The sequence below is a fragment of the Callionymus lyra genome, chromosome 9, assembly GCF_982586985.1.
Source record: "Callionymus lyra chromosome 9, fCalLyr1.hap1.1, whole genome shotgun sequence".
Classification (NCBI taxonomy): Eukaryota; Metazoa; Chordata; class Actinopteri; order Syngnathiformes; family Callionymidae; genus Callionymus; species Callionymus lyra.
Genome location: NC_141826.1, coordinates 2,150,556 through 2,178,190, shown reverse-complemented (window position 1 = coordinate 2,178,190; position 27,635 = coordinate 2,150,556). Strand labels below are relative to the sequence as shown.

At 41.2% G+C, this 27,635-nt stretch overlaps 3 protein-coding genes and 1 long non-coding RNA gene across 6 annotated transcripts in view; 1 reads left to right on the top strand and 3 right to left on the bottom strand.

The window, feature by feature from the left end:
- Positions 1–6,269: 6,269 nt before the first annotated feature.
- LOC148071448 (uncharacterized) lies at positions 6,270–7,796 on the bottom strand. Its single transcript, XR_015712838.1, has 2 exons — positions 7,766–7,796; positions 6,270–7,437 (listed from the first exon to the last, which is right to left on the bottom strand). It is a non-coding gene; the product is annotated as an uncharacterized LOC148071448 (long non-coding RNA).
- Positions 7,797–7,959: 163 nt separating this feature from the next.
- Positions 7,960–8,845, top strand: LOC148071447 (DNA damage-inducible transcript 4-like protein). Its single transcript, XM_087799158.1, has 2 exons — positions 7,960–8,186; positions 8,273–8,845. The coding sequence occupies exons 1-2, from the start codon at positions 8,021–8,023 to the stop codon at positions 8,692–8,694; spliced, it is 588 nt and encodes a 195-aa protein (XP_087655284.1). The 5' UTR covers positions 7,960–8,020; the 3' UTR covers positions 8,695–8,845.
- A 1,934-nt stretch (positions 8,846–10,779) lies between these two features.
- On the bottom strand, positions 10,780–18,618 carry LOC148071446 (bromodomain-containing protein 8-like). 2 transcript variants are annotated; one of them, XM_087799183.1, is made up of 19 exons: positions 18,565–18,618; positions 17,966–18,062; positions 17,828–17,897; positions 17,714–17,763; positions 17,517–17,639; positions 17,360–17,440; positions 17,185–17,249; positions 16,909–17,075; positions 16,585–16,779; positions 16,416–16,509; positions 16,161–16,303; positions 14,043–14,439; positions 13,942–13,979; positions 13,674–13,873; positions 13,517–13,609; positions 12,944–13,012; positions 12,596–12,881; positions 12,153–12,197; positions 10,780–11,671 (listed from the first exon to the last, which is right to left on the bottom strand). In XM_087799183.1, exons 1-19 carry the CDS (start codon positions 18,581–18,583, stop codon positions 11,612–11,614), a joined length of 2,292 nt encoding a protein of 763 aa, XP_087655309.1. In that variant the 5' UTR covers positions 18,584–18,618; the 3' UTR covers positions 10,780–11,611. The 2 variants fall into 2 exon arrangements, with proteins under 2 accessions (XP_087655309.1, XP_087655310.1); XM_087799184.1 differs by lacking the exon at positions 12,153–12,197.
- A 1,502-nt stretch (positions 18,619–20,120) lies between these two features.
- The window catches only part of gpc4 (glypican 4), a 28,548-nt gene continuing 21,033 nt past the window's right edge, over positions 20,121–27,635 (bottom strand). The window contains exons 3-9 of one of the 2 annotated variants that reach the window (XM_087799112.1): positions 24,886–25,283; positions 24,548–24,713; positions 22,854–22,984; positions 22,641–22,781; positions 22,439–22,563; positions 22,179–22,351; positions 20,121–22,018 (exon numbers count right to left, since the gene is read on the bottom strand). In XM_087799112.1, coding sequence (XP_087655238.1) covers positions 21,798–22,018; positions 22,179–22,351; positions 22,439–22,563; positions 22,641–22,781; positions 22,854–22,984; positions 24,548–24,713; positions 24,886–25,283 — 1,355 coding nt within the window. In that variant the 3' untranslated portion in view covers positions 20,121–21,797. The remainder of the gene's footprint in view (positions 22,019–22,178; positions 22,352–22,438; positions 22,564–22,640; positions 22,782–22,853; positions 22,985–24,547; positions 24,714–24,885; positions 25,284–27,635) is intronic. The other variant, XM_087799113.1, reaches the window with a different exon arrangement.

Here is a 27,635-nt window from a genome sequence, read left to right as displayed (position 1 = left end):
TGTAGGACAAGTGGAGAGAGAAACAGTCAACATAGTTTAATCGTCTCTTTCACACTTGAAAAAAAAGCCATTCTTTCTTTCAATAGTATTTCTGAATATTGACTCCAACTAGTTTATTCTTTGGTTACTACATCAACTCTTCCACCTTCAATACAGTTTCAATGATCCTCCCTCATTACACCGGCTTTATAATTCTCTTCATCTTCCTCATTCTTCATCCAACACATCCCCAACTTTTCCCACAAACTTTGGATCAGTCCGACTATCGAACAAGTGGAGGGAACATCTTGAAATATAATATGTATCGACGAAACAAAATCGTTGATCTTAAATTATTTTTCTACATCTCGACAAGAAAGAAACTTCTGAGAAAACGTGAAGGTCTTCGTATTTGACCAAAAAGAATAGAAAAAAATCGAAAGGGAGCTGGAACACAAGGTCTCATGGTCCGGATGTTAAAGAAAAAAAGTATCCCCAGAATATCTTGCTTGTCTTCATTACTGATGGATCTTGTTAAGAAAACGATGAATGGATTAATTTGTGATAAAAACCTCTTTTACTAGAACGACCATTGAGTATGTACACCAACTGCGCAGAATTTAAGATGTTGCCGGGATCAACTTACAAGTAACAGAATCATGGCTACAGCTTGCTAAGTAATTAGCTTTTCATGTACAGGGGTCTCATGCTGGGAGACCTCAGGGGAGTCCTGGTTGAGCACACCAACAAGTTGTTGACACAAACGAGCCTCTTAAGATTCTCAGTAAGTCTTATTGTTGCGATGTAAACATAAAACTCTTATCTGCCGTAAAGGGGAGGATGAGCTTGTTTCTCCTAAGATCTTACTAAAATGGCTTTTGCATCATGTTTCATCCCCCTAAAAGATAGTTAGCTGGGTTGCTATGGCGATAGTCATCCTGACCCTCAGCCCTGTGCTGCACAGATTATGTTTGCTGGCAGAGGAAATGCTGAGCTATGCAAACACCAGGTAGGAGTTAGTGTGTGTTGATGAGAGGATGAGTCGGGCCTTGCTAAAAAGCATCAAATGCAGACAATGGATCTGTGCGGCTACACAGGACATCTTTGTCTGGAATTATGAACCACCATCCTGGCTCTCATGGAAAACCCCCTAGTTTGACTAAAGGCTTTTTTTCCCGATGACATGGTTCCTTTATTCTGTGTTTAAACATGGATTCTCAGGACATTTTTAGGATTGGTGAGGAATAAAATATAAATGCTTTCTTTTCTGTCATGTTCTGTAGTTTCATTTGCATGTATTCTATTTTTATGACAGCATTTCAACACCAGATCTTTTAACTGTGTAGTCCTCACAACAAAGGTCAAACAATCACAATCAGAATTGGCATTAACTGTTCAGTCGACTACTTTTCTCCTGAAAACTTAACTGAAGCTCACGGGAGAACAAAAAAAATCACAAAAAATATGAAAGTAATGAAACATAACAAGACAAATGTATGTCCTATTCTCTACTGGAAGAAGTTGTTCCAGCTCATCTCTGAGCTACAGAGAGACTAATTAGAAGGCATGTTGCTAAGATCAGCATTGGCTGTGTAGATGATCTGAAAATGACCTAAAAAAAATGTTCGGGGCAGCATGAAAAGTGTTTTTATATTCTGTGTTAGTGATATAGCAGTGTCTGATTTTAAAGATTATTGTTGTGCCTGATTAGTATCCAAAAGCAGTGTCATAAATATCAGTTGGATTATTGCTCTGATCTATAATTCTCAATATTAAAATCACTTCGGAGAGTTGTTTTACACCACTCAAATTAATGTACTCTTCTAAAACCTTCAGAATTAGTTCCATTAGAAGATGTTATCTCCAAAAAAAAATTTTCTAAAGTACATATGTCGTTTAAAAGAGAGTTTTGTACAAACAGACACATACTGATGAGTAGATTATAGGTCAGATATCTATTTAAGACACACTTATATCAACTCATCAGTTTCTCTTCAAGAACTGTTAAAGTTAGTGTTAATGTTATGTTTTCCTTCAATTTCTTCATCCAGAGGCAAGGAAACGTACAAAAAAACAGTCAAGCTAACGTCTAAGATGGGACAAAACTGAACTTCCAGAAGAGATTTTCCATTATATAATGTCTATGTTTAGAAGAAAAAAAAACATAAGAAAGACTTAATTTGTGTAAGTAAAAATGTAATCAACATGTAAAATCAACACTTAGGACACTTGTGGGTTGAATGTTGTTCCACGTACCTACTACATTTCTATTCGATAGAATTAAAGAATGGAATGGTAAAGATCATTATAAGATCATTAACTATAGTTCAATCCCGATCATGAGAATGTGTAATGTGTTATTTTACAGTGGGTAAAGAATAATGGGTGATCAGTAAAGTGTTTTATTTCAAATCACTCCACAACTGTTTGTGAGCGAGAACTGCTTTATGTCTTCTCGAGCGATTTTGACTCATGAGCACTATCTCATGGTCAATTTGAGAAAATTCGAAATAAAGTGGACATTGAAATTCAAGTTTCAACAGCGCCATCTACCTGTGAAGCATTGTAATGAACACGTGTGAGAGGAAACTTGAAAGAATCAGAATCAGAAACCTTTATTTGTCCCGCGAGGGGAAATTCGGTTTAACAACAGCAAAAGCAATATACCAAAAAAAATAAAACACCCAGAAATAAAATAATAAAAAGAAGAAACTACATTATTGTCATATATTGATACTTTAACATATATTGACAAGAATAAGACAATATAATTAGTTTTAAAGGAGTTTTTTTATATATCTTTTTTAAATGATAGACAAGACTAACTTTCAAAAACCACAAAGACACATAAGATTCAGCTCCTCACGTGCTGCTACATTATACTCAGTTGAACTTTTTTAAAAGACGTCGCACATTTACAGGCTAGACTATTAACCTACTTTCCTCTAGAGAGGACACAACAATCCTCCCAGTCACTGTGTGATAAAATAATTCCACAGACAATAATTTACTCTTTATGGCAGAATAAAGAAATAGAAATATTTCTGCATAAAGCACTTTTCTAGACCAGGGTCACAAAGTGCTTGAACAATCAAGAGCAATTCAAAAATTTAAAAATACCTACAGATTTAAAAACTCTAAAAGGCCAAGATATAAGACACGGAAGTGTGAAGTGCTGATCCACAGACCTAAGAGCCCAAGGTGGGGTGTAAGGCTGGGATCACTGATGTAAGGAGGTTAAAAGTTGGTACACAGCTTTACAAAAGGAGGTCTTGGCTTCATTATGGACAGCTAGATCGGCAAAGATAAGCGGAAGTACCACCGAAATAAAGCGGCACATGTAAAGCTGCAGACCACAGTTACGTTCTTAAGGGCTGCAGTGTCAAGAACTCACACTGACCCACATGTGTGGCTTTCATCAGTGAGCCCGGACGGAGCCTCCAGAACTCTGGCACCAGGCATAAGAGAGTCACTTGTTTCATTGAAGCTCAGGCTGAAGGACGGACAGAATTATCATTCACAAAGCCTTCTTCACACCTCCTGATTGTTTGTGGAGAGCATGTGATGGTCTCACAAACAGAAAGTGACAGCTGGTGTCAGCTGACTGATTGAGAGCTCTGGAATCAGCTGCATATGAATCTCTCACCACACAGTCTGTGTTGAGCTTCAGTTAATAAAAGTTACCATCATAAATAAAAGCTTGCTGCTATGACCATAAAGGTATAAGTAGTTACAGTAGTTTTTATTTCGAAGGCAATAGCAGTAATTACTGTCCTACTAGTATTACCTTAACTAGAATGAGTAGTAATCGCTGTAGAAATAGAAGAAGTATTAGTAGAAGTAGGAGCAGTAATAGTAGTAATACTAGCAATAGCAGATGTAGCAGTAGTAGTAGTAAAATAGGAAGTTGTTATAGCAGCAGTGACTGTAGTAATAGTAGTTGCAATAGTAGTAGTATTAGTAATAGTCAAAGTCATACTATTAGTAGTAATAGTAATAGTATAAGTAAAGCTACCAATGGCCGTATAAATAGTAATAATAGAAGTAGTAATATTGGTAGAAGTAGTAGTAGTAGTTTAAGTAGTGGTAGCAGAGGAAGTGAAGATGGTAGAAGTATTGAAAGCCCAAATAGCAGTAGTAGTAGTAATAGTAGAAGTATAATAGCATAAGTAGGAGTAGAAGTTGTAATAGCAGAAATATCGGTAGTAATAGCAATAGAAGTAGTAGAGCAGAAGTAGCAGTAGTAATAGCAATAGTAGAAGTAGTACAGCAGAAGTAGCATTAGTAATAGCAATAGTAGAAGAAGTAATAGCAGAGAAAGCAGTAGTAGAAGCAACAGTAGAAGTAGCAATGGCAGAAGTAGCAGAAGAAAGAGTAGAAGTAGCAATAGCAGAAATAGCAGTAGTAGTAACAATAGTACGGCAGAAGTAGCAGCAATAGTAGTAATACTAGAAGTAGTTATAGCAGAAAAATCAGTAGTAGTAGCAATAGTAAAAGTAGCCAAGTACAGAAGTAGTATTAGCAATAGTAGAAGACGTAATAGCAGAAGCAGCAGTAGTAGTAGCAATAGTAGAAGTAGTAATACCAAAATTAGCTGTAGTAATAGTATAAGTACTAATAGAAGAAGTAGAGGTAGTAGTAATAGTAGAAGTAGTAATAACTGTAGTAATAGTAGAAGTAGTAATAGCAGAAGTAGCAGTAGTAGTAATATTAGAAGTAGTAATAGTAATAGCAAACAGGGAAGTAGCAGTATTAATAGCACTAGTAATAGCTTTAGTAATAGTAGAAGTAAAATTAGCAGAAATTGCAGTAATAATAATTGAAGTGCAAAAATGTTAATAAAAGAATTTAAAACGTGTCCAAAAAGCCAGAATTGTTGCAGATCAGCAGATCTTGTGTTGACTCTCACGCTCGTTGCCACACAAAGACTTCTTATCAAACTCTTCCCACGAGCGAGACTTCCCAGCAGTCTTGAGTTGGATGAGCAACACTTTCCACTACCTGTGTTCCCGTCATCATCCGAGCGGAGACAGTCCGACCTCTGTCGTCACATGACACGTGCTTCTCTAATGATTGACTGACACACTCAGAGCGACCTTTGATGGATCTCACATTGATGCGCACTAATGAATGCTGACGCTGTCAAGAAGCAACTGTCAAAGGTACAATACTTTCACGTGAAGAACTGCAGTCGTCATGTGATCATCATGTTAAACAGCATAGACTTGATGAGGAGCTGCAGGCTCTCTGTAAGAGGTACAAAACTAGCCACAAAATACTATATATATATATTTGTAATTTTCTTATACTTTGATGGGAAACAGTTAGCAGACAATTCTGGTCGATTACTGCCAAGTATATATTTTATTGAGTATCATTTTGATTGTTTAAGCGCTTTGTGACCCTGGTCTGGAAAAGCGCTATATAAATACAAATTACTTACTAACTTACTTACATGGATATTTTTTAATGCAACAAAGCAGTGCTGTGGGTGATATTTAGCTCTGATGTGAACATTGATAATCCAAATTTACCTTTGCTGTTCTAAAGATTGGCAGCGAAGATTCCCCCAAGGGTAAGTTTTTAGGGCACGTTAAGCGAGGGCAAATAATCAGTGTTGAAACGCAGGTGTGTGTTACTCACCTGTGCGTAACACACTCTTACTCACAGGTGAGTAGGTGACTAAGAGTGCCGATGATGTCACCCCGCAAGCAAACAGAAACTCCCTTCAAGTCAGGAGCACTTTGTTCATATACACTTCCAAGCATGAAGCCGAAAATTTAAAATACCTTTTAAAATATATTTTCTTGCTTTTACTTTCACATGAACAATAGCCATGATTACAATGTAGGATTAAAGAGTCCCTAACACGTTTCCTCTGTGACCTGGAAAGACATGAACAGCTGAAAAAGAAAGAATAAATGTTTAGAAAATTAATATTAAGTCTTCTTTGGCATACCATCCTACACTATACCAACAAACTATATGTATTTAAATAAACAAAGTATTTCATTTTTAAATGTTACACCTTAATCCATTTGACAATTGCTTCAGTGAAACCTGTGTAAAAAGCGGTAGATGTATAAAGACTGGACAAGCTTGCCGATCTTTGGATAATGTTTTGTGGGCACTAGATGACTTACATGGTTAAAGCGCTCCACTAGCAACTGATAAATGTAAAATGTGTTTTAAAACGGTCAAAACAAGAGTCCGTTCCGGTAGCTCCAACACGCCGTCACTTCCTGTTCCCGGGTCTTAATACTTCACTTTGTGGAGAAAAATGGTCAATGCAGAGTGTCACGGGTCGTTTATTCGCCGCTTCAAGTCAAACAAAATACAAGCTTTACGATCGATCGGACACACTTTCTCCCGGCGACTTTACAGGTCGATAGCCCCGGGAGAAAAGGTCTCGAACTGTAGAAACATCGCTATATTTAAGGCGAATTTCCGGGCCGGGAGGTCCTCCCCCTATCGCCATATTGGTTCCTTCAAGCTCCCTGTGCCACGATCCCCTGTGGAGAGTACTTCCAAGTTGGTTTCCTTTTCTAATCATTCAAATGTTCTTGGGTGGGAGTTCCCGTCTTCCAGCCCCCCCCTTTCCTGGATGTGTACCGCTTCGTTCTTTGATCCAGGACCCAAGATGTGAAAAGGCAGACAAACAGACTTTTTTTAAATAACCGGTGTCATGTCTCTAATTCTTTTCCAAGCTTGTCTTGAGACAGTGTGTCAGTCTGAGTGAAATGTTGATTTTGAATGTGTATTATAACGGTTAAAACTGAGTCCGTTTCCGTCGCTCCAACACGACGTCACGTCCGGGTCTTAATACTTTGCTTTATGGAGAGAAAAGCAGTGCAGAGTGTAACGGGTCGTTTATTCGCCGCTTCAAGACAAACAAAGATACAAGCTTTTAAGATCGATTAGGCGCGCTCTTTGCCGGCAGCTCAACAGGTCGATAGCTCCGGGAAAGACGGTCCCGAATGATAATAACATCACTATATTTAAGTAAGTAAGTAAGTAAGTAAGTAAGTAATATTTATTTATATAGCGCTTTTCAAGACCAGGGTCACAAAGCGCTTAGACAATCAAAACAAAACTCAAAAAAGTACATACTTTAAAGATCAAGATAATACTGAGAACAATACATGAGTTCGAGAAATTCAAGGAAAAGCCTGAACAAATAGAAACGTCTTAAGGTGTTTCTTAAAGGAGTCAGTAGACTCCATCAAGCGCAAAGAGAGAGGAAGATCGTTCCAAAGCTTAGGAGCAACAGCCTGGAAAGATTTCTCTCCTCTGGTCTTAAGGCAAATTTGCGCCATATTGGTTCCTTCAAGCTTCCTGTGCCACGATCCCCTTTGGAGAGTACTTCCTAGTTGGTTTCCTTTTCTAATCATTCAAATGTTCTTGGGTGGGGGTTTCCGTCTCCTAGTCCCCCCCTTCCTGGATGTGTCCCGCTTCGTTCTTTGATCCACGACCCAAGGTGTGAAAAGGCAGACAAACAGACGTTTTTTAAATAACCGGTGTCATGTCTCTAATTCTTTTCCAAGCTTGTCTTGAGACAGTGAATCCGTCTGAGTGAAATGTTGATTGTGAATGTGTATTCAAACGTTTAAGCTCTTAGATGAAGCGAGTCATTTATACTTTATATTTCGATTATCTTTTAGCATTAATTTAAGTATGGCGTATACGTATAGTGTATAATCATTTCTTACAGTTTTAAACTAGTTTTACTTTTCATTCTATTTGACATATTGAACAATAAAGTGCTTTTATTCAAAGTCTGTCTCACCAGCCTCGACACGGGCGGATCCTCCGGTCGGTGTAATGCCCGGACAAGTTGCGTGAGACAAACCAGAACTTTCTGGACTCAAGCCCCGCCCACGTGAGCCACAGTCGACCAATAGAATCCGTCTCCGCTGATGCAACTCACCGCTATATAAAAGCCTCCTCAGCCCAGACCCTGAGACTCGTACCTGACTTACATGGAGAACAGACGTGACCACCGTGAGGAGGAGACCCCGGAGAGACACACACTAGAGCCAGGATGGTCTATACAACTGCTCCGGCATTTGGACGAGGAGCTCCGGTGACGTCGGGCGAGACGAGTGTCTTTGACATGATAGGGAAGTACCTGTTCCCCGAGGCTGACCCGGGACGGACTTCTGTCCGACGAGGAAGTGTAGACAGTTGTGACGAGATCGACTCTTGTGGTGAGTTCAAGCTTTGATCCTTGACAGGGTCTGGTTACAGCTGCTGAAATAATACTGACAGGTTTGTTCTTCTCTTCTACTCTCAGAGTCCGACCTGGAGGTGCAGCTCCTCCATCAGGACGTGAGCCGGCAGCTGGAAGTCTGTCTGACCGAGGCCAAGACCTGCACCCTACACTGCCAGGTGCTGCTGCTGCCTCGAGGGATGACCGTCAAGGTGGGTCAGGACCTGATCCGATCCTCCGCGGAGGAGCCGTGTGGGCTCCGCGGGGCCTTCATCCAAGTCTACCTGGAGGACAAGGGCCAGCTGACAGCCGTGGGGAGCTTCAGTCCAGACCCGAGCATCACGCCCACCTTCGAGCTGTCGCTGGTGTTGAGGCCCGTGAAGGAGGACATCTGGCTCAAGAACATCTTCGACTCCAGGAAGGTGTTGAAGCTGAGACCAGACTACAGACTGGTGAAGAGAAAGCTGTACTCCTCCGCCAGTCCTGTCGTGCACGAGTTCAGCTAGCATCAAGTTTACATGTGTTTGTTGTTTATATCTCTGATCACTACATTTGCACAGGCATTGACGATTGTTAGACATACTTTTGAGTGTGACTGGGCAGGACCCACTGTTGAATACCTGACTTTTATTTATGTTCAATACACTTTTTACACAAGCTTTTGGTCTCCTGAGTTCTTGCCACCATCTTGCTCTCCATGTCTGATACTTTACTATCTTGGCTTAAGAATAAAAAAAAAAAGTTACTTTCATTGTAAAATTAAAATGGATATTATTATTTGGGGTCAACTATGGAGTATATCAGTGCCATCAGAATATTGAGTGATTGAAATCGACTTTTGAAATGATGTACAGTTAAAAAAAAAAAAAAAAAAAGTTTAATTGAATTCATTATTCAGTCATTATCAGATTCACATGGTTTGATATAAAAAATAATCACAGCCTTTCAATACAATATAAATCGAGAATCAATTATTTTACACTCCATGATCAGAAACTAAATCAAATGAAAACATGAATTCTACTTAAATGTACAGCAAAAGTGTTTTGTTTACAAATAATCTCCGATCAACAACAGAAGAGTTGGGAACCTGGCTGACAGCAGTGGATAAGTCGGGGCTTCCAGGCAAGTTTAAAGTCTGGATCTACAAAAGCTTCTAACACACCAGCCTGGGCCTGATCAACCCTGGCCGGGTCACCTGGGCAAGGGTGTCTGTTGTGAGCCCCGAAACACCCTATGAACCCAGGATGCAACACTGATGATGTGTATAAGTTGAACCAAGTGTTTGCTAGAACAAGTTTACTAATGTAATGTTGTATTCATGAGTGTGATTTTTAAGGATATATCTCCGTTCACGTGATCACAGGAGGGAAACTTGCTGACGTGATGTTTCACAAGAACGTCCATGACTCTTGTAGAGGAGTCTTAAAGTGATCAGACACGGACCGTTTTGTTCGTTAGAATATAAAACATTGCCTATAATTCTTTCATGAATTGTGTGTATCATCCGATAAAAAACGGGTAACACGATCATGTTGTCTTAACAAATAAAGATAAACAGTTTGGTGTTTGAGAAATATATTTATAAGTTTATGAATCATTTAATATCCACTCATGTAACGACAAAGTGTTTTTTATCAATAATGATCATTAATTAATGTGTTTCTAAACACTTCTCAACATAAAAAGTGATTGTTGACATGGATCTGAGCAGTAAATATGTACTTCAAACATGTCGGGAAGTCAGCACTTGTTCACGCTCTTTTCATTCTTGATACAGATGAACTTTGCCTTAAAAAACGAAGTATGCACATTTTTTGCACACACTAGTACATGAGGCCCCAGGTCTGGTGATCTGATAGAGTTAATAACTCATGTACTCTGATCACAAGAGCAATGTCATTAACAGAATATACATGTTAACACAGTACAACCAAACACATGATGCACACCAAGGCAGTGGTAGTTGATCCGATGACGTCTCTGTAACCAATCACTGCTTTATTTATTCTGAACTTGATTCTGGTTCTTACTTTCAGAGCTATTCATGGTCAGGCTCCTCCTTACATCAGTGATCTACACCCCAGCTCGGGCTCTGAGGATCAGAATCTACTGATGGTTCCTGAACACGGTTCAGGACCAGAGGAGAGAAATCCTTCCAGGCTGTTGCTCCTAAGCTTTGGAACGATCGTCCTCTCCCTCTGTGTTTGATGATCTACTGACTCCTTCAAGAAACATCTTAAGACATTATTTGTGCAGGTTTTTCCCTGATCTTCTGGGACTCCTGTGTTTGTCTCATGTGTCTTGGCCTTTAAAAGTATACATTTTAACTGTGTATTGTTATATTGATTGTTGAAGCGCTTTGTGACCCTGGTCTAGAAAGACATTTTACAAATAACCATTACTTACTTACATTAATAAGAAAATGTATAGATTAAAGTCAAAATGTATAACATTAAATGTAATGACACATTTATTTGTATAGTTATACATTTATAATTATGTAATTTATTGTCCTTCATATATCTTAGCTCCTAAAGACTCATTTCAATTCATTGTTACATTTAAATTGATATTAATAATGAGGCTGATTTCAGAATAATCTTTTATTTAACAAATGTACAACAAAAGCCAAAGACATTTATTAGCTACTCAAACACAAACTCTACATGGTCCATCTCACGGGTACAAAACTTGTTTTCAAACTTTCAACTAACACCAAGTTGTTTAGAGTCACGACTAGCTTGCGATGTTTCAGCCCATGAGCGTCTTAAAGATTTGGTATTCCTGAAACAGCCCGTTTTAAATGTCGACTGTGTTTGTAGAAGCTGGTTGCTGATGTTAGGACTTCACTTGCATTAGAACGATTACAACACAACAGCTTATTGGACTTTCTCCTACATACTATTTATAAAGTGAAGAAATATCTATTTGAAAAGAAAAATTAATAGGAATAAATTGACTTTCACATTAAACTATCTCGAAGTCAAGTTTCGACCGGCCTACGCGTTTTTTTGGACTTTGTTGCCAGGAACCAGCCCGGTGAACACTGAAGACAACACTTACTTTTGAAATGGTTTAAAACACGTCCGCAGATTGAAATCCAATAAGAATGTGATTTTATCCGTGTGACAGTATCTATGACATGGGCTGAAAGAACGCACTACGACACACTCACTTTCTTAAACCTGGGGTCAGGTTTCTAAAACAACCTGGCTCGTCGCTCCACTCTGCCAACAACATTTACAAAAGCCGTCTGTCTAAACAACTGGACGAACGACGCCATTCTCCTCGAACGTTTGCTGGTGAACTATCTTCAATGGTAGAAAGCTGGACGAGTGAGCTCCTCTGAGGCTGCACTGACCATTAGCTGCACACACTCCCCGACTTAAAGTACTCCATCTTGACCGCCAGGGACTCTGGTCATTTCTTCATCTTAAGATCTGCCTCCATGGCACTGCGACGCCCCCTGGTGCCTCCGTCCTGCAGTAGAGAAAGTCAGAGTGACATTAGGACAAACGCTTTTGAGCGAGACCGTGGGGATGATTAACATGAGCTGGAAAGGAGGTCAGAACTGATCCAGTCCTACACATGAAGACAACACAGTCCACCTGAGAGGGATCAGTCCTCAAGTGGAAAACAATAAACGGATGACCAACAGAACTAAAAAAAAAAAGGAGAAATCAAATTAGAACATGCAGACGGTCAGAGCCAACGGAAGAAAAGAGAAAGCAAAATAAGGAATGAGGTCTTTCACTGATAGTTGACGAAGGCGGACTGATGAAATGTGTGGCGTGTGTGCTATAGTGTGCATGAAATGCAGTTTAATAAATATTCATGTCTTATTTAGTAACACATGACATAATGTATGACATTATAATGTCACAGACATCTCATGGTTTTGTGCGTGTGCGGGCTCAAATCCTGACTCTGGTGGATTCAGAGGTAGACCCTCCATACTTACAAAGAGAGAGAGAAGGAAAGCAGGAGAGGCCATTGGAACACTGTCCTGTAGGAGGACAGATACTGGAGTGAGAAGGAGAGCGAAGAGAGAGGACACACGTGCATGAGAGAGCAGGAGTCAAACAGGTCAACAGGGAGAGAGAAAAGTATCCAACTTTTGATGTCATCTGGCGTCAGACTCGGAGGCTGAAAAGGAGGCATCATGCTTAACGCTGATCACTTTTTATGCAAGACCGTGTCCTCGCTGACACCCGAGTAACTAAACCCCTTTTAACTAATGACAACCAACAAGAGTAGATGCATCAGAGCGGCAGACAGCCGGGGACAGACAGGTGAGCTGGGTTGGAGAGAATAAAAGCCATTATTTCATGTCTAATCCTCTAAGAAGCTCCTCAGACTGAAGAAGAAGAAAAAAGGTCCTGTTGATGGAGTTGCACTACAAACCTTGTCAGCCGGCTCTCCTGGTTTACGGTTCCCCTCCCTTCCGCGCAGGCTCTTGGCCGAGATGGCGCTCTCCGAGGTCTGCATGATGAGCTGGGTGGCCAGGAACTGCTGCACGTGCTCCAGCACGTCGCGCTGCATCTCCAGGGCCATCTGGTATACGTCGTGGTCCGAGGAGTTGTACATGACGGCGTTCTGGAACATCAGCATGATGTCGCGCTGGAACTCCGCCGTGGTGCGGATCACGCCGGACTCAATGTTCTTCTTGATGGCCGAGAGGTCCATGGGTCTGTGGGGGTCACTTGTCTTTAGATCCATTACCACACGGATGGTTCAACAGCTCAGTCTCACCTGTGCACGATGCTGTGGTAACCGGGGGCGATGTCGTCTGACACGGGCTGTAAGAAGACGCTGGCGTACCTGAGAAACAAGTTTTCATGATCAAGTGTTTATTCAAGGTATTAGCACCAGGAAAACACAGTGAGAGACTGAATATTCAGTGCAGTTGTGTAGAGGTGCTGCTACACTGGGATTGTGAAGCTCTATGTTCAGATTTTATCCTCTCTGCAGCTTCTGCTCAATTGACAAACAAGGTGATGCTGAACTGTCTCTTCATTAGCCAAACAAGAGGAGAAAATGTCACTGCATTAACACACATGCAAGTGAGGTGAGTGCAGTATCATAGGAATGGCTCTGGTGCATGTAGAGGCAAAGGATGAAGTTCAAGGAAAAACTAACTATAACAGAGAAACACTCAATTCAACCAACAGAAAAGGTATAAAATAGTGTTAAAGGCTGCGTTCATAAGGATTGATTCAACCACTTTTCCAGTAACTCACATACAATACAAACCATGGCGACATCAGACATAGAAAGTATCACCAGATAATCTTTCTAACATCATGAATTCAATGAGAGCTCCACCTGTGGTTTGCCGCAGCTCTCCACACCAACATGATGGCTTTCTTCCAGATTTTCTGGGCCTGAACCGCCTCCTGGTCCTCTCCACATGTGGACCTGATGACGGCAGAATACAAATGATAAAGATTCATCCTCAAAGATGATTTCGATCCGTCCTCACAGTTGGGATGAGGAGGCTGGACTGCTGGCGAGCGAGTCTGCAGTGTAACGTTGGGACACTGGTCCGTAGCCGTCCTCGCTCTCGCTGGCGGCGCGCTCCGCCTCCGACAAATACGGACCCTCGCCCTCGCCACACTCCTCCTTCAGCTCCATTCCTTCTTCGGGGTCCCCCTCACTCCCCGCCTCCTCCTCTTTCACCTCCTAGGTGCAGACAAACACGTGGATAAAACAGGGTCTGATGGTGTTCAAGGTGATCTCAAAGGTGCTACCTTGGACTCTCGACAGGAAACAGAGCTGTCTTCAGAATCTGTTGAGCAAAACCACACAATGAGAAAAGAAACCGTCTTGAGGAGAGCAGTGGGGTACTGACCAAGGCAGGGCGGGTTCGGCTCCGGCTGACTCCACTCTTCTCCTTCACTCTTAACTGTGGTGTCTGAACTCTCCTTCCCTTCCGGGGCTTCTTCCATCACTTCGCTCACTACTTCTTCTGAGGTGCCGGCAGGTGTGACCTCAGCTTCTTTCTCTGGCAATTCAGGGTCTTCTGCCTTCGTCTCTGCCTCAGCAGGCATCTCCTGGCCAGCAGGAGTCGGGTCGGAAAGTGAGGCCACTTCTTCAGGAAGCTCTGTGGACTCAGAGTCTGTGGGTGTGGGCTCTGGGGTTTTTAACCCCTGAGTCTCCCACGGGCCTGGTAAGGTGTGTCCTTCCTCGCAAAGAGAGAGCGCTGCTTCTACCGCCGCCGCATCCAGAGCCTCCACTGAGTCGTCCACCTGGTCGTTGAGGATGACAATAATTATAAATGTAAAATCATTTATTTTGTCTTTAACAAAGCAAAATCTCAATTCCTGAATAGGTTTTAAAAATTCTTTATTCAAACCATTAAGAAGGTAAAGCAAGACGTTATAATAACTATTCTAGCACAGATTTTCTCAAATATTTAATGTATAAAACATATTATTAATAATCTTAAGTTTTTAGTAGAGACAACTACTAGAGATGGAATTTTCTTTAATCTTTAGTAATGATTTAGCTTGTTCTGAACAGCCAATGGAAGTTACACAAACGCAGACTCACACTGCTAGATCTGACATATGTTTAAGATAAACACAATTATGATATATTCACAAATACAAATTGTTTTAAAAGAACGCTTGATTTGTTAATGAAGATTATACAAACCCATTATGGATTTAATTCAGTTGAGCTGCAAATCCCTCCAATCATCACATTATTTTTTCTTTTCTTTTTTTTAATCATCCTTATGCAAAGTTAAAGATTTCTTCTTATTCTGCTGTATTTTCACTTTTTTTTTTATTATGCAAGTCAATAAGATTGCGTTGGTTGACATCACACATAACCACACACACTTTTCTGTCAGATTAGAGGGGACGGCTGAAAAAAAAATCTTTTAAATTTACCAACATTTTAATTCAAAGCATATTTTCATGAAAATAATTAAAAAACATATTATGTATTATTTTGAACCAATAATTGATCCTAAAAGTTTATAAAAAAAATTAATTCACCAGCACTTTAAGAATATCTCAATGCACGGTGGGATTTGTTTGTTTGTTTTAACTAATGTTCGTGCTAAACTCCTGGGTATCAATGTTATGTTGATGGTTTCCTGACTCTTTTCTGCACTTAAACATGCCTTAATATAAAAAGCTGCTCTTTCACAAAGACACAACCTGCTGCTTAACTTGTTACGGTGTGTTCAATGACACTCAAGCCAGTTCTCAATCTTAGAACGACTGACACAGGCACCAACAGGTTTAGAAAGGCTAACTGCTGCAGGATGAAGAGTACAGTGCAATGGTGAATGTTCCTTAAGATGTGTTTACAGTTTGTTCTGTTAAATTTCAACAACAACTAATAAAATTCTGTACCATCTTTCTGTCCTAATCCCTCGTGTTATAAGCAGACGAGCAGCAGCTTGATATGTGGCTAAAAACAGGCGACCACGGTGATGCACAGCGTGTCTAAGAAGGCTGCATTCATTAACAAAGCACTTTGATAAAAAATTTAATCCTGACGTCACTACTGGTTATTTGCAACAATGAAACCCCACAGCTTGTAATAAAGTGCACTTTATAGTCCACAAATTACGGTAACCTGTTCTTTAATTATTATAGTTTTTAATGATTGCATTTTTTATGATTGCGTTTTATCTGGTCCCTTGCATATGATAGAAACATTTACTTCAACAAGAAATATTGTCACATTTAGATCTCATAGACTTTTATCTCGTCACACACTTCTAAGATACGTTCTGTGCTTCAAAACAAACACCACAACGGACTCCAGTAATGGCACCAAAACAAACAGTTACAGACATAAGTGTTATAGAAACCAACGGAAGCCGTCCAGGATTACTAGCAATCAAATAACAATATATCATATGACAATAAAAAAGCCATCAGACATGTATGCAACTTTTAAATACTATCCTCATTCTCCACTTGAGCTGAAAAAGAGTTCAAGAACACACCTTTTCTTCAATTATGGCAATGATGCCTCCCACTGTCTCCAGGTCTAGCTCATCCCCCATGTAGGACACTGCTACGAGGTCCTCTTCTACCAGTCCGGTCTCTTCAGTCAGCTCTGCCTTCACTGCAGCTTCTGCTTCACCTTCTGTCAGCAGAAACCACACGAGAAATACTTGAGCACTTTGGGAAGAGTGTTCTGGGAAAGATGCTTTATAACTATATTGTTTTATTACTTTATTATTATCATGTTATGTTACCTGTGATGACATCATGAGTGGCGGGCAATGCCGTAGCTACGGTAGCAGTCTGCAAACCATTAGTAAGGCTTCCTGTCGAGTCTCCCTCTGCGACCTGGCAATCGACAAAGAAACAGGATTTGCTTGAACTGTGTCCTGCTCAATCAATCTATACTATATTGGGTCTAACCAGGCGGGGGCTGGCTGAGATGAGGTTGCCTTTTTTGAGGAGTTCTGACAGGAGAGGAGAAGGGGGCGGGGTGGCCTTCTGTGCCAGGAGACGCTTCTGTGGAGAGTCTTCGATTAGGGCAACAAGACCTCCACCGTCTTTGGCCCCTGGACCTGAAGCCTCCGTTACCGGGAGAAATACTCCCACACCCTGAGCCTGGTAGGAGACGGATAACCGGAAATGTTTTAATTAATTAATCATAAATAAGTAAAAAAGAGACATTGTACAACACACAACCCCTGTAACATAATGGACACCTGGAGGAGAACAACATAATGCTATTACCACAGACAGCGTGCCGATGTCGTCTGAGCTGACACCTCCTGTTTCCATCGGTGGCGTTGGTACTGAAGAGTCAGTCAAGGAATCCAGCATGGGAGAGCTGGCGCCCAGAGGAGAGCGAACTGTGACACTAGACAGGCGCTTAGGTGTGTTTTTGACTGCCTGGCGAGCTGTGAGCGACACAAACACAATATTTGAAAAAATAAACTTATGACTTTAATTTTCATCTTAGGACCACAACGTGTTCATTTGGGTCGAGCGCAAAGTATTGACACTTACCTTGATATGCCATTTCTGTTGCTTTCCTTTTCTGCTCTGCTTCCTCTTCATCCTCCTTTTTTTTCCTGAAAATCAACAATAAAAATGTTAAGAAAACAAATCACTATATCCAGGTTATATTTACAGTATTTTTTTTAATGTTTAAAAAAAATAAGAATTATGAACGACTACGTACAGCGTAATTTCAGTCCACAAATCCTTTAGCTGAGAGTCCATGTGACCAGTTTGTATGAGATCAACCTCTTTCTTTAGTTTCCTGTCAGGACACACATGACCATTAAGATTGATGACACATTTTAAGACCATCTAGCATCAGTAGCTCAAGTATCCACCTGTACTGCTCCTGTGAGTCACGCAACAGTTTCTTCAGCTCCTCTATCCGCTCTGTCGTCAGCCTTCGAACAATCACATCTTCAATGGTTTCAACCACCTCACCCTTCTCGCCACGCTTACGCCTGGATTGGAACAAAAACACAGGTTATCGTTGACCAGTTTGAATGTTTAACTGTCTCAAGTCAGAGGTACTAACTTTGGTGCTTCTGTTGCTTCAAGCAGTTCCGAGTATTGAGAGGCACAGTGCTAGGAAATTAAAACATTAATTAAAAACATTTCACATTCATCTCCAGAAACAATAATGTTGTACCTTCTGTGAGAACCAGTCAGGAGGGCGACCGGGTTCTGAAAAAGGCTTGATGGCTCGACTGACAGACACCCTGAACCAAATATCAGTGATGAGAAATGGAACGGCTAAAGGAAATAAAGACATCAGGTACACTCTCACCAGTTTTGGTCTCCACTCCTCATAACAGAGGAGGCCAGGCACAGTTTCTCCCTGATGGACCAGGGCTCTGTTGGACCCACATTTACAATCTTGTGTTCTAGAAGAATATATATTAATACATTAAGAACAGTGTGGGCATGCATATTTTATTTGAGAAGACAAACGTCGAATCAGTGCAGATATACAACTAATAAGAGGACATATAACACTGTCAAATACGTATAAAATAAACAAGAGCGTAAACAAATGTATCTATAGCGTTTATTGTTAGCTTCAACGGAAAAATAAGCACGATAGAGCCGTTGCTGATTTTGAAGACAACCTCACACCAGCAGGCTATATGCATGTTTAAACAGAAATGTAACCACGGGGAGAGCATGAAAACTTAAAGTTTATTTATTGAGGTGGAACCGACTGCATTGATACTTTGCCAGAGTTAGCTTAGCAAGCGCGATTACGGGGGAACACATTAATGAGACACAGGCGCCTTTCATGGATCTGACCGCGTCGATGGTTCGGGTCTACGCAAGAGAGCTCGGAGATCAGGGGTCTGCTAAAAATGTTTATTATGCTGAGAAATCGTTGGGAATGTTACTCACTGCCGATGCTGCTCGCCATTTCTATTGTGCTGAGGCCGCAAGCCCCACTTCCGCCGAACTGTATTAGAAGCAACACACAATAGTGAAGGGACGCCAAGGTTCCGCTTGGAACGTGCTACGCATACATCGTCGAAAAACACTTATTACACAATTATTATTTTTTATTACTTTCTGTCGGATTATTAGCTACTCACTTGTAAAATGCAAACAATAATTGTGAAACTAAAAGTTTTGGTTTTAATCGCTTCATAATATAATAGACCACCCTTTGTTTTTTTTATATTTGTAGAAATCCCTTTTTCCATTACCGTCTAGGTAAACATTTTTATTTTATCACAAATTATTTATTTGCTCCGTGTTGTTATGCATACGTTATTATCCAACACAGACCTATCTTCACTTCAAAATTGACACTTTTCCTCAAATAATATACGCTTTCCCATCTGTCATTAAATTCACTTCTTCTAGAACAATATGATACATCGCAGTACTGTAGAAACAAGTATATATTTGTAGTATTGCCCAGGTACTTGACACTGGTATTGCAGAAATGTACACACTGCATGACAAAGTCGTTACTGCTTTTACTTGTTTTGAAACAAGAATAGGTTTTAAAAGCTGCTATAGTCGATTGTATCCTCTTGTCCTCAGTAATCGCCAGGATCTCGCAAGATTTTAATGTCAATTTAGCTGCGGAGGACATAATGATGTTATTTACAACTTAAAAAATATATATTTTATTTTTAAACACACTTTATTGAACTGTAAACCATGAAAGAATTATGGTAAAACAAATTATTTGAAGGCCAAAAATAGAATATCGAAAAAAACATGGCCATATTGATATTTTCTAACACCTCTACATTGCAGTGACCAATACTATCCTTTTAAGATTTCCTTTCAGCTACTGACACCTCTAACATGTCTGTCATTTTCTTCACCTTCCTTATCTTTAAAAAATATATGTTTATATGTATAATAGTGAATAAAAAGTGGATAGAAGTGATGGACTGATGAAGCTAATGACGCAGTCTCCTGTTGTTGAGAGGTCAGTAGGTGGCGCCATTAGTTTAATAATTATGTGATGTTCCATTAGAACAGTTGCTCAAAACAAAGGAAAAATAATGGCACTGCTTCATGAAACTTCATCAGGCCATCACTAGTTGATATAAAGTGCAATATCTTATGACATTTTTATTTGTGCAGGCTTTTCTTCCTTGATCTTCTGGAACTCCTGTGTTGTTCTCAGTGTTATCTTGATCTTTTAAGCATATATTTTATTGAGTTTTGTATTTGATTGTTTACGCGCTTTGTGACCCTGGTCTTGAAAAACACTATAATTATAAATTACTTATATTTAAAACTTTCAATCAGATGATTTACTGTATAATAAATCAACATAATCATAATTATTTCATCAATATGCCCATATTTGAACTCCCAAGGATTATATTAGAGCATTTTACATTAAATAACTATATATAATAAATAACTATCTGATTAAACCGAAAAATAATTCTTTGTCATAATCCAAAAAAACAAAAACACACAGAGGATTTAAATATTGGCAGTCTTTATTTCAACAAGACTAAAATGTTGTTTAATATACACTTTTCTCTTACAATTTAACATCTATCTCATCTGTTTCTTCTCATAACATTTATCTGATACTCTCAAAGTAAAAATCTGGTGTACTGTTACGGCCTCTTTTAGAGACATCTAAACGGCTGCTCTTTATTTACAAACTCTTTTCAGTCGCTCGCTTCTCTCAAGAGTCCTTTCTGTTCCACGAGGGCCTGGGGCAGATGCAAGACTCTCCTTGCCTGTGCAACCAAAAGTCGTCGTCATGAGACGAGCGTCCGTCTCTGGCTCAAAAACGAACATCATCCCTCTCTGCTGGAAGCCCTCCAGCCAGCCGGAACATGCTTCTGCCCAGGCCTGCAAGCAGACATTCATCTTGGTCGCCTACTCTCCTCCACGGGCCGGGTCTCTCCACTCTCCAACTTCCACTCTCCTGTTAGTGGAACTTGACTGTAACAGAATTTTGAACCAATGGAGCTGCTGGAGCTCCTTTTTTAAAAAACTGGTTTTGCATAGATGTTCTTCCAAAATCTGATATATTGACTGATTTTAACTTACAATCAACCTGTCAAAGTCAAACATGAGGCCAAAAGGTTGTGTGCAGCCTTCAACGTCCGTCTGTGGGCTGAAAACTTGACGCAAATCCACAAAAACTCTAAAAACTCTTTCTTGTTTGCAACTGTTACAAGACAAACACTTAAATTTTTACAAAATGGCCACATGAGGCAGAATTGTATCTGAAATAAATCCATTGGAGGAAGTTTTCTTCCAACACGATCGTGACGAGCACTGATCTTCGTGGCCTTGAAATGATGAGATCAGAGTGATTCCCAGATTTTAAAGCACCTTTTCTCTCTAAAACTAGCAGTCAAAGTTGCTGCAGTACCTAAAATATATGTCATCTCAAAACATCTTAAAACCCTGTACGAAACTGATTCACTCCGCCGGTTCCTCGTCTCTGGTCGATCCTAAAACTGTACTCTTCAGATCATTTGTGCTCCACTGACCGTACAGTTCGAGGGAGCGGGCCAGGCGACGCTCCGCACACCGGGGGAAGGGGGTCCCATGAAATCACACACTTTCAGCTCCACATCATTTTTTGCATTGACAATGAGCGCATGCATGAGGTATGACCGCGATAACAGTTCAATTAACATGAAAATAGCTGCTGCTCTCAGTGAGGGGAGACTCTTCCTTCATGGAGATGAGCAGCACATGTGTGTCTGGGCAGATGTGGACAATTGAATATGTGCAAAGTGATCGCTGACAAGCAACAAAGCAAACAACCAGGACTACTACTGACTACAGGTTCAGAGAAGAGTCAGTCACTGCTCTGGACTGGGTGGATGAGGAAACACGTGGGAGATGATTGCCTCGGTAAGACAATGCCAGGACACTCCGGAGCTCTTATAGAGCCATAACCTCTGGAGAACAGAAGGTGTTGTGGGGGGGTGAGGGTGACTAGGTTTTAGGGAAATGTTTCTGTACACGGCTGTCTTTTAAACATACACAAATAATTAAAAGTGAAGTTATTGTAATATTAAGAAGCTCCTCCCCCTCCCCCCTTATGGCAGACAGTCCAAGGTCCTGGAGGCTAAAGTCCTTAAAGTCTTTCTCGCTCAGTCTTTCCTCCTGTCTGTGCTCAGCAAGTTTTATCTCCAGTGAGGAGTGAGCAGGAGCAGGCTGCAGAGCGCCAGCGCCATGCTGCCCTGGAGGGTCGTCCCAGCCGAGGTAGGGGAGCCGCCCTGCACCGGGACGATCCGGGGTTTGACGGGGTTGGGTGGCGTGGAGAAGTAGATGTCTCGGTCTGTGCTGCAGGAGGGGGAGTCGCAGCCGCTGCCGCTCTCTTCTGCTCCGCTGCTGTCCTCGTCTGCTGGAACGAACACACAAGGTCAGGACGGAGCACGAGAAAGAGTTTTGTTGTGCTGCCATTATTATATATATATAAGTTTTAAACACGAACAAAATGTAATCAATTTTTGTTTCCTCCAAACTCCTGAGATCATAAGCAGGTTATCGTTTCGATTTCTCACCATTGTCCACTGTGATGTCATTGCCGCTGTGAGCAGCCTTCAGCCAACTGGTCATCTCCTTTAGAACTGCAATCTGGCTGCGGATGACTGTGTCCGGTTTTGTGATGTCAACATCCACATCAGGGTTGGACACCTGATTGGCCAGCCCGTTTCCAATGACTACCGACTCATACCTGTTTAGAGACAGAGTGGAGGTGTTTGTCAAGGACACATTTCATCCCCTTCTAAATCTACAAAGTAATCTTAAAAAAAGTCTTTACCTGCTTTTGGCAGTTCCATTCCAGCATTCGTCCCCTGGAGCGATCCTCTCTTCAACACACACGGTCTCAGGCAACGTGGACCAGAACTTTTTGGCGTGCTTCAGCTTCTTCTTCACGTCGGTGGTCTGTTACAGGACATGTCACAATTTACACACGGGACAAATTCATCACGTCTACGACAACAAGTTGATTTGATCCGTACCAGTCGGTCCAGGCTGGTGCCGGCAGCCGTGGTGGGTCTTGCATCTGGGCTGTACGGGCGGAAACGGCCGGTGAAGCCAGTTTCTTTGAGAGAACGTTTGGAGCGGATGTTTGGTTTGGGCTGACCACATCCCTGAAACACCTGTCAGAAGAGTGAAGCGATATTTAGTCGTTGTGGTTGCGCACACAGTCAGAACATCAGAGAAACACAGACCTTCTGAGACACCTGGATGCTGTTCTCCTGCATGTTCATGATGGCCTCCGAGAGCTTCACGTCGATGGGATCCATGACTGCCTCGAAATTAAAGGGACCCTCCAGCCGCTCAGCCAGGCTCAGCATGGCATCTGAAACACAAGGGACATTAGGAACCTGACAAAAGTCCTTCCACAGCCATAAAATTAAAACCTATCAGCTAGCATTTGTAGACAAAATAAGGGTTGAACGTCTGGCCCTTGTATGAAGTGTGATAAGATGTGTTGCACATGACCTTGTGTCAAGTTGCTGTTAAGCAAAGTCTCCACAAGAGGGAAGCACGCGCCCACTGATGTAGCGTGTCAGCAGCACATGAAACATGACACACTCAGATGTCACTTATGAAGGACGATTAATGACGTAAGTATAAATATAAATGTATAAATACAAAACTAAATGTATAAATAATTAAATAGATGTCTGAAAAAGTGTCAAAATAAACAAATAATTAAAAAACATTTTTAAAGAACCATGCTTTTCTGTAAAATATATACATTTATTTATAAATTTGGACTTTTATTAATCTATGTAAAAATAGATTTAGTCTTTTATTTATTAATGCATTTATAAATATTTTCTTTTATTTATTTTAACATTACTTTGAGTGCTCGCCTCTGGACCCAGAACTCTCAGTTCTTTTTGCACTTGATCATTATTTTTTTAAATCTTTTAGTGATGCAGCTATTTATACATTTAGATATTAGCAACGATTAGATACATTGTTATGAGGAGTAACTTAACATTGAACAATAGGCTAATATCTTTTCTATTTATTTGTTTAGACATTGTTTATATTCTCACAATATTGACACCAGAGAGTTTATTCTGAAGAATGTACTACCGAGTATTTAAGGTAAGGTAAAACTTTATTGATCCCTAAGGAGGTCTCCTTCGTGAAAATGTTTAACATAATTTATACAATTCGTTAGACTTGAAGAGACACATTACATTCTGGTTTTCTCCCCCAGCTGTCAAGGAAATAAATAACTCACGAACTCTGATCATAAGAAAAACATAGTTTACAGGACACAAACGTTAACGCAACCTAACACATTATACACAATATTTGCTGGACTACTTCCACATCTTCATCAGCGCGGATCATAGATCATAAGCAATAGCATGTACATGTTCCATCTTCCCAGGATTATCCAAAGTAAACGGTGAAGCTAAGTGAACGTATGATGCTTGTCAAGTCAGTGGTAGTTGATCCGATCACATCGCTGTGACCAATCACTGCTTGATTTTTGAACCTCCTACTTAATTTGCATACTGTAGTCGAAATATCCAAACAAATTTATAAATAAAAAAATAAATACGTGTTGAAATCACGAAATACATAAATTAAAATGTCAAAATAAATAAAAGTATGTACAAAAAAGCACCATTCTTCGACAAAATAAAATCATATGTAATTTATGCATTTATTTATGTATACATTTAGTTTGGTAATCATACATTTATTTATAATCATGTAAATTATTGTCCTTGATAATCACTCACGTTGCTATGTTGCTCAAAATGCTGCGTGTGTGATGTGAGCAGCAATATTGTGCGACATGCTCTGACAATAGCTACTATTTTTCAAGTCAACATTCAGATCATGTACGAGAGGTCAACAGGAAGCTCTTCCTGTTCACACGAGTGTCCCTTACCCATAAGGTTGTTCCACTCCGTGTCCAAGTCCGCCTGGTTGGCCAAACATCCCTTCATCACGTTCAGACAGTAGTTCTGGCAGGGCTTCAGGGCCACCTGGCCTGAGCAGTAGGGACAGTACAACATCTTCATGGCTGCACGCACACAGCTGGGAGACGCATTGACCTGCAGGACACACACACTTGAGATGAACTGTTGATGATGTCATTAGTCATAGATCAGCTCTAAGGAAAAAAAATGTCAAAGCATGGCTGGATCAGAGCAGTTGATCTGACATGAGTTCATAAACAAATGCTGGAGTAGCTCAAACAAATGCGTGTGGTGAAGTCTGACTCACCGTGGAAACCTTGTTGACCACCTCAGGCATGAGGGCGAGCCCACGCGTGAAGGTGCGGGCCGCCACGAACGCCCTTGTCAACTGGATCCGGAGCTTGCGGGGGACGTCTCCGAAGGGCTGCAGCTGCTCCGTGTGACGGCTGACACACTCCATGTAGGAGTCGCTGAACTCGTACTGCACGTTGACCAGCCGGAACATCCTCTCCAGGAGGTCCGCCCAAAAGTCTGACAGCATGGAGTCCAGGTTTATCGCGGCGCTGCCAGACACGTAGTACTTGGTGAGGTCCTCGAAGAAGTTCTTGAACAGCTCTGCGTTCTCGATGTACATGATCCCGTACGTGCGCACAAACATGTTGTGCAGCGACGTCTCGGCTTTTTTCAACAGCTCGCGGAAAAACTCTGTGGTAAGAGAGAAGAAAGGCTGGATGAGTGAGGCTGCCAAACAATCCTGAGATGTAGCAAACACTCCAATATGTTATAAGGTAGATTGATGGGAACATTTGCCTCTGCAGATACCGCGTCCCTCTCTCTATATACAAATTCATGTAGGACGTGTTTGGAAAACACAGATGTTGGGTTAATAAAACTCTGAATCCTTAAGTGATGCAGCTGTTGCAATGGGCTTGGAGACATTTGAGCATCCCCACCCATCAGCTGCTGCCACTAGTGATGGCCAAGTGAAGCCTCCTCAAACACCAAATACTAACTTTAGCCTTCTACTGAAATCTATTGTGCAGTGGAAAATACAGCAGATATTTATATCCAGATTTAGCTGTTTTCCTGTATCTGTAAAACGAATGTTACCAATGAATAAATTATTTTCCAAACATGCAACAAGCAAAGAATATAAAGATGGTTGATTAAACAGAGTAACTTCTATTTCAGTATACAACATTTCTTTCACCACCATCATAGTTTATTACATAATTACACAATTCTCATTAGTGTTGTGTTACAAATGACCTCAATCGAAATGTCTCAACTGACTCACTATAGTGCAACATAGATTCAAACCATTCATCACACGTGAAAACGAGGCTCAATTCCATGCTGGACACGTGATTTCTTGATTTTACACGCTCACTTTTGTATAGACTATGCTTGTGTCTTTCATCCCATCACTGGTTAAGGTTTGTTCGTTCTTTGCTCTGCGACAGCAGTGGTGGCTGATTTGGAAGGAAGGCAAAGGAATGTGTTTTTGGAAAGCGAAACGGTTGGAAATTGGGAGCCAAGCAAGAGGGGTGAAGGGTGGAGCAGGAGCATCAGCGCCAAGTATGGGAGCGGCACTGCTCCTTGTCTCTGTGGACCATTGAGAGGAGACGTCTCTCCACATCAAGCCGCTTCAAACTGACCACCATCAATGGCATTTTTCTCTTGTCACATTCCATTCACTTTCTCTTCTGCTGGCTTCTCTTGGACTGTCCTTCAGAGGCATTTTCAATAGGATTACTGAATAATGTGAACCCCCCCCCCACCCTCCCGTATATGGACCTGCGCCCCCTCCTCCTGCAGCCATGCATCTCCCTCCCTCTGCTGCTTTCACTTCATCAGTTCCTTCAGAGAGCTCTCTTCAGTGGAGACAGGGAACAATGACCTACTTCATCCTAAAGAATGTCCATCACCCCCCTCACCACCCCCAATAATCCATGCCCCCTCTCCCATGAACAACTCTCCTCGCCTACCAACTTTCTTAATCTGGACAAAATGAAAATTCCACAGAGTCACTGAAAAATGTCTCAACCTTCACTCACATGCAGGCCAGTGCACACCATTTTCCACCGCCTGTCCCCCCCCCTCCCTCTCTCCCCAAAACTTCTGTCCCCCTGTATTCTCTGCAGGGGGCTTTGAAATGTAAAGTTCCCATGCTTTCACAGGGGAGTCACTTCATGTTCTCTGCGACTTGTGTGCACTGACATACACACCAACCAGCGCCGTCACTTCCACTCCAAACTGACATGCCAAACAGAAAAAACAGGGGGGTTTAGGAGGGGGGCTTGGGGTGGGTTGAGTTGAGGTTTTTTTAACTTCAAGTCCCCACTGTGTCGCCAAGGATACCGGAAACATCGCAACCCCTCCATTTACCTCCCCATCATAGTTCCCACCCCGACCTCTCCAGCATCACCCGCCACAGGAGCACAGAGTTCCACACTCCCCTGTTAGAGATAAAAACACAAGAACCCCCTTGGAATCCTTGAATGTTGAAATTTGTCTCTTTTTCTCATCACTTGTATGTATTAATCCTCAAAATTGTTAATACAAATATTTAACAAATATAAACTATGTATATTTGTTCAAGATATACATTATATATATATACATATTAGTTTATCATTAGACACACTTCATCATGTAATTTACTTTCTCCATCAAACAGCTCCGTCCTCCTCATTTCTTCAGTCTCTTGGCTTGGTCTGCGGCCTCGCACAGGCATCTTGCATTGTCATTAAAAACAGTTTATGAACAGGCCGGAGAGCGGAACGCTCGCTCTGGATTTTTCCATTTAAAAATGTGTCTGTCGCTCAGCCAATGGTGTGAGGAAATGTGGGTGAAAGGTTAGGCGAAAGCGTGCGCTGTGGAAGGAAGGATCCCGAGCAATGTAAAGAGCAGTCTCGATCTTCCTCCTCCCTTGGTCATCATTCCCACATGTTGCAGAGAAGCACTTAATTGTGAGTGATGATCTCAATCCCTCATGACCAAACATCCACCTTTTCCTCCTCCGAAGAACTTCCTGGCCCCCCACCATCCCTGCTC

Bases quoted from the DNA above. Each gene is read 5' to 3' on its own strand.
- LOC148071447 (XM_087799158.1), top strand. From the start codon at position 8,021: ATGGTCTATACAACTGCTCCGGCATTTGGACGAGGAGCTCCGGTGACG. The intron at 8,187-8,272 runs GTGAGTTCAAGC...TTCTACTCTCAG, and splicing joins TGACGAGATCGACTCTTGTG to AGTCCGACCTGGAGGTGCAG.
- LOC148071446 (XM_087799183.1), bottom strand. The intron at 17,076-17,184 runs GTAAGTGTCAAT...TGTCGCTCACAG, and splicing joins AACAGAAATGGCATATCAAG to CTCGCCAGGCAGTCAAAAAC. The intron at 13,980-14,042 runs GTCAGTACCCCA...TTTGCTCAACAG, and splicing joins GCCGAACCCGCCCTGCCTTG to ATTCTGAAGACAGCTCTGTT.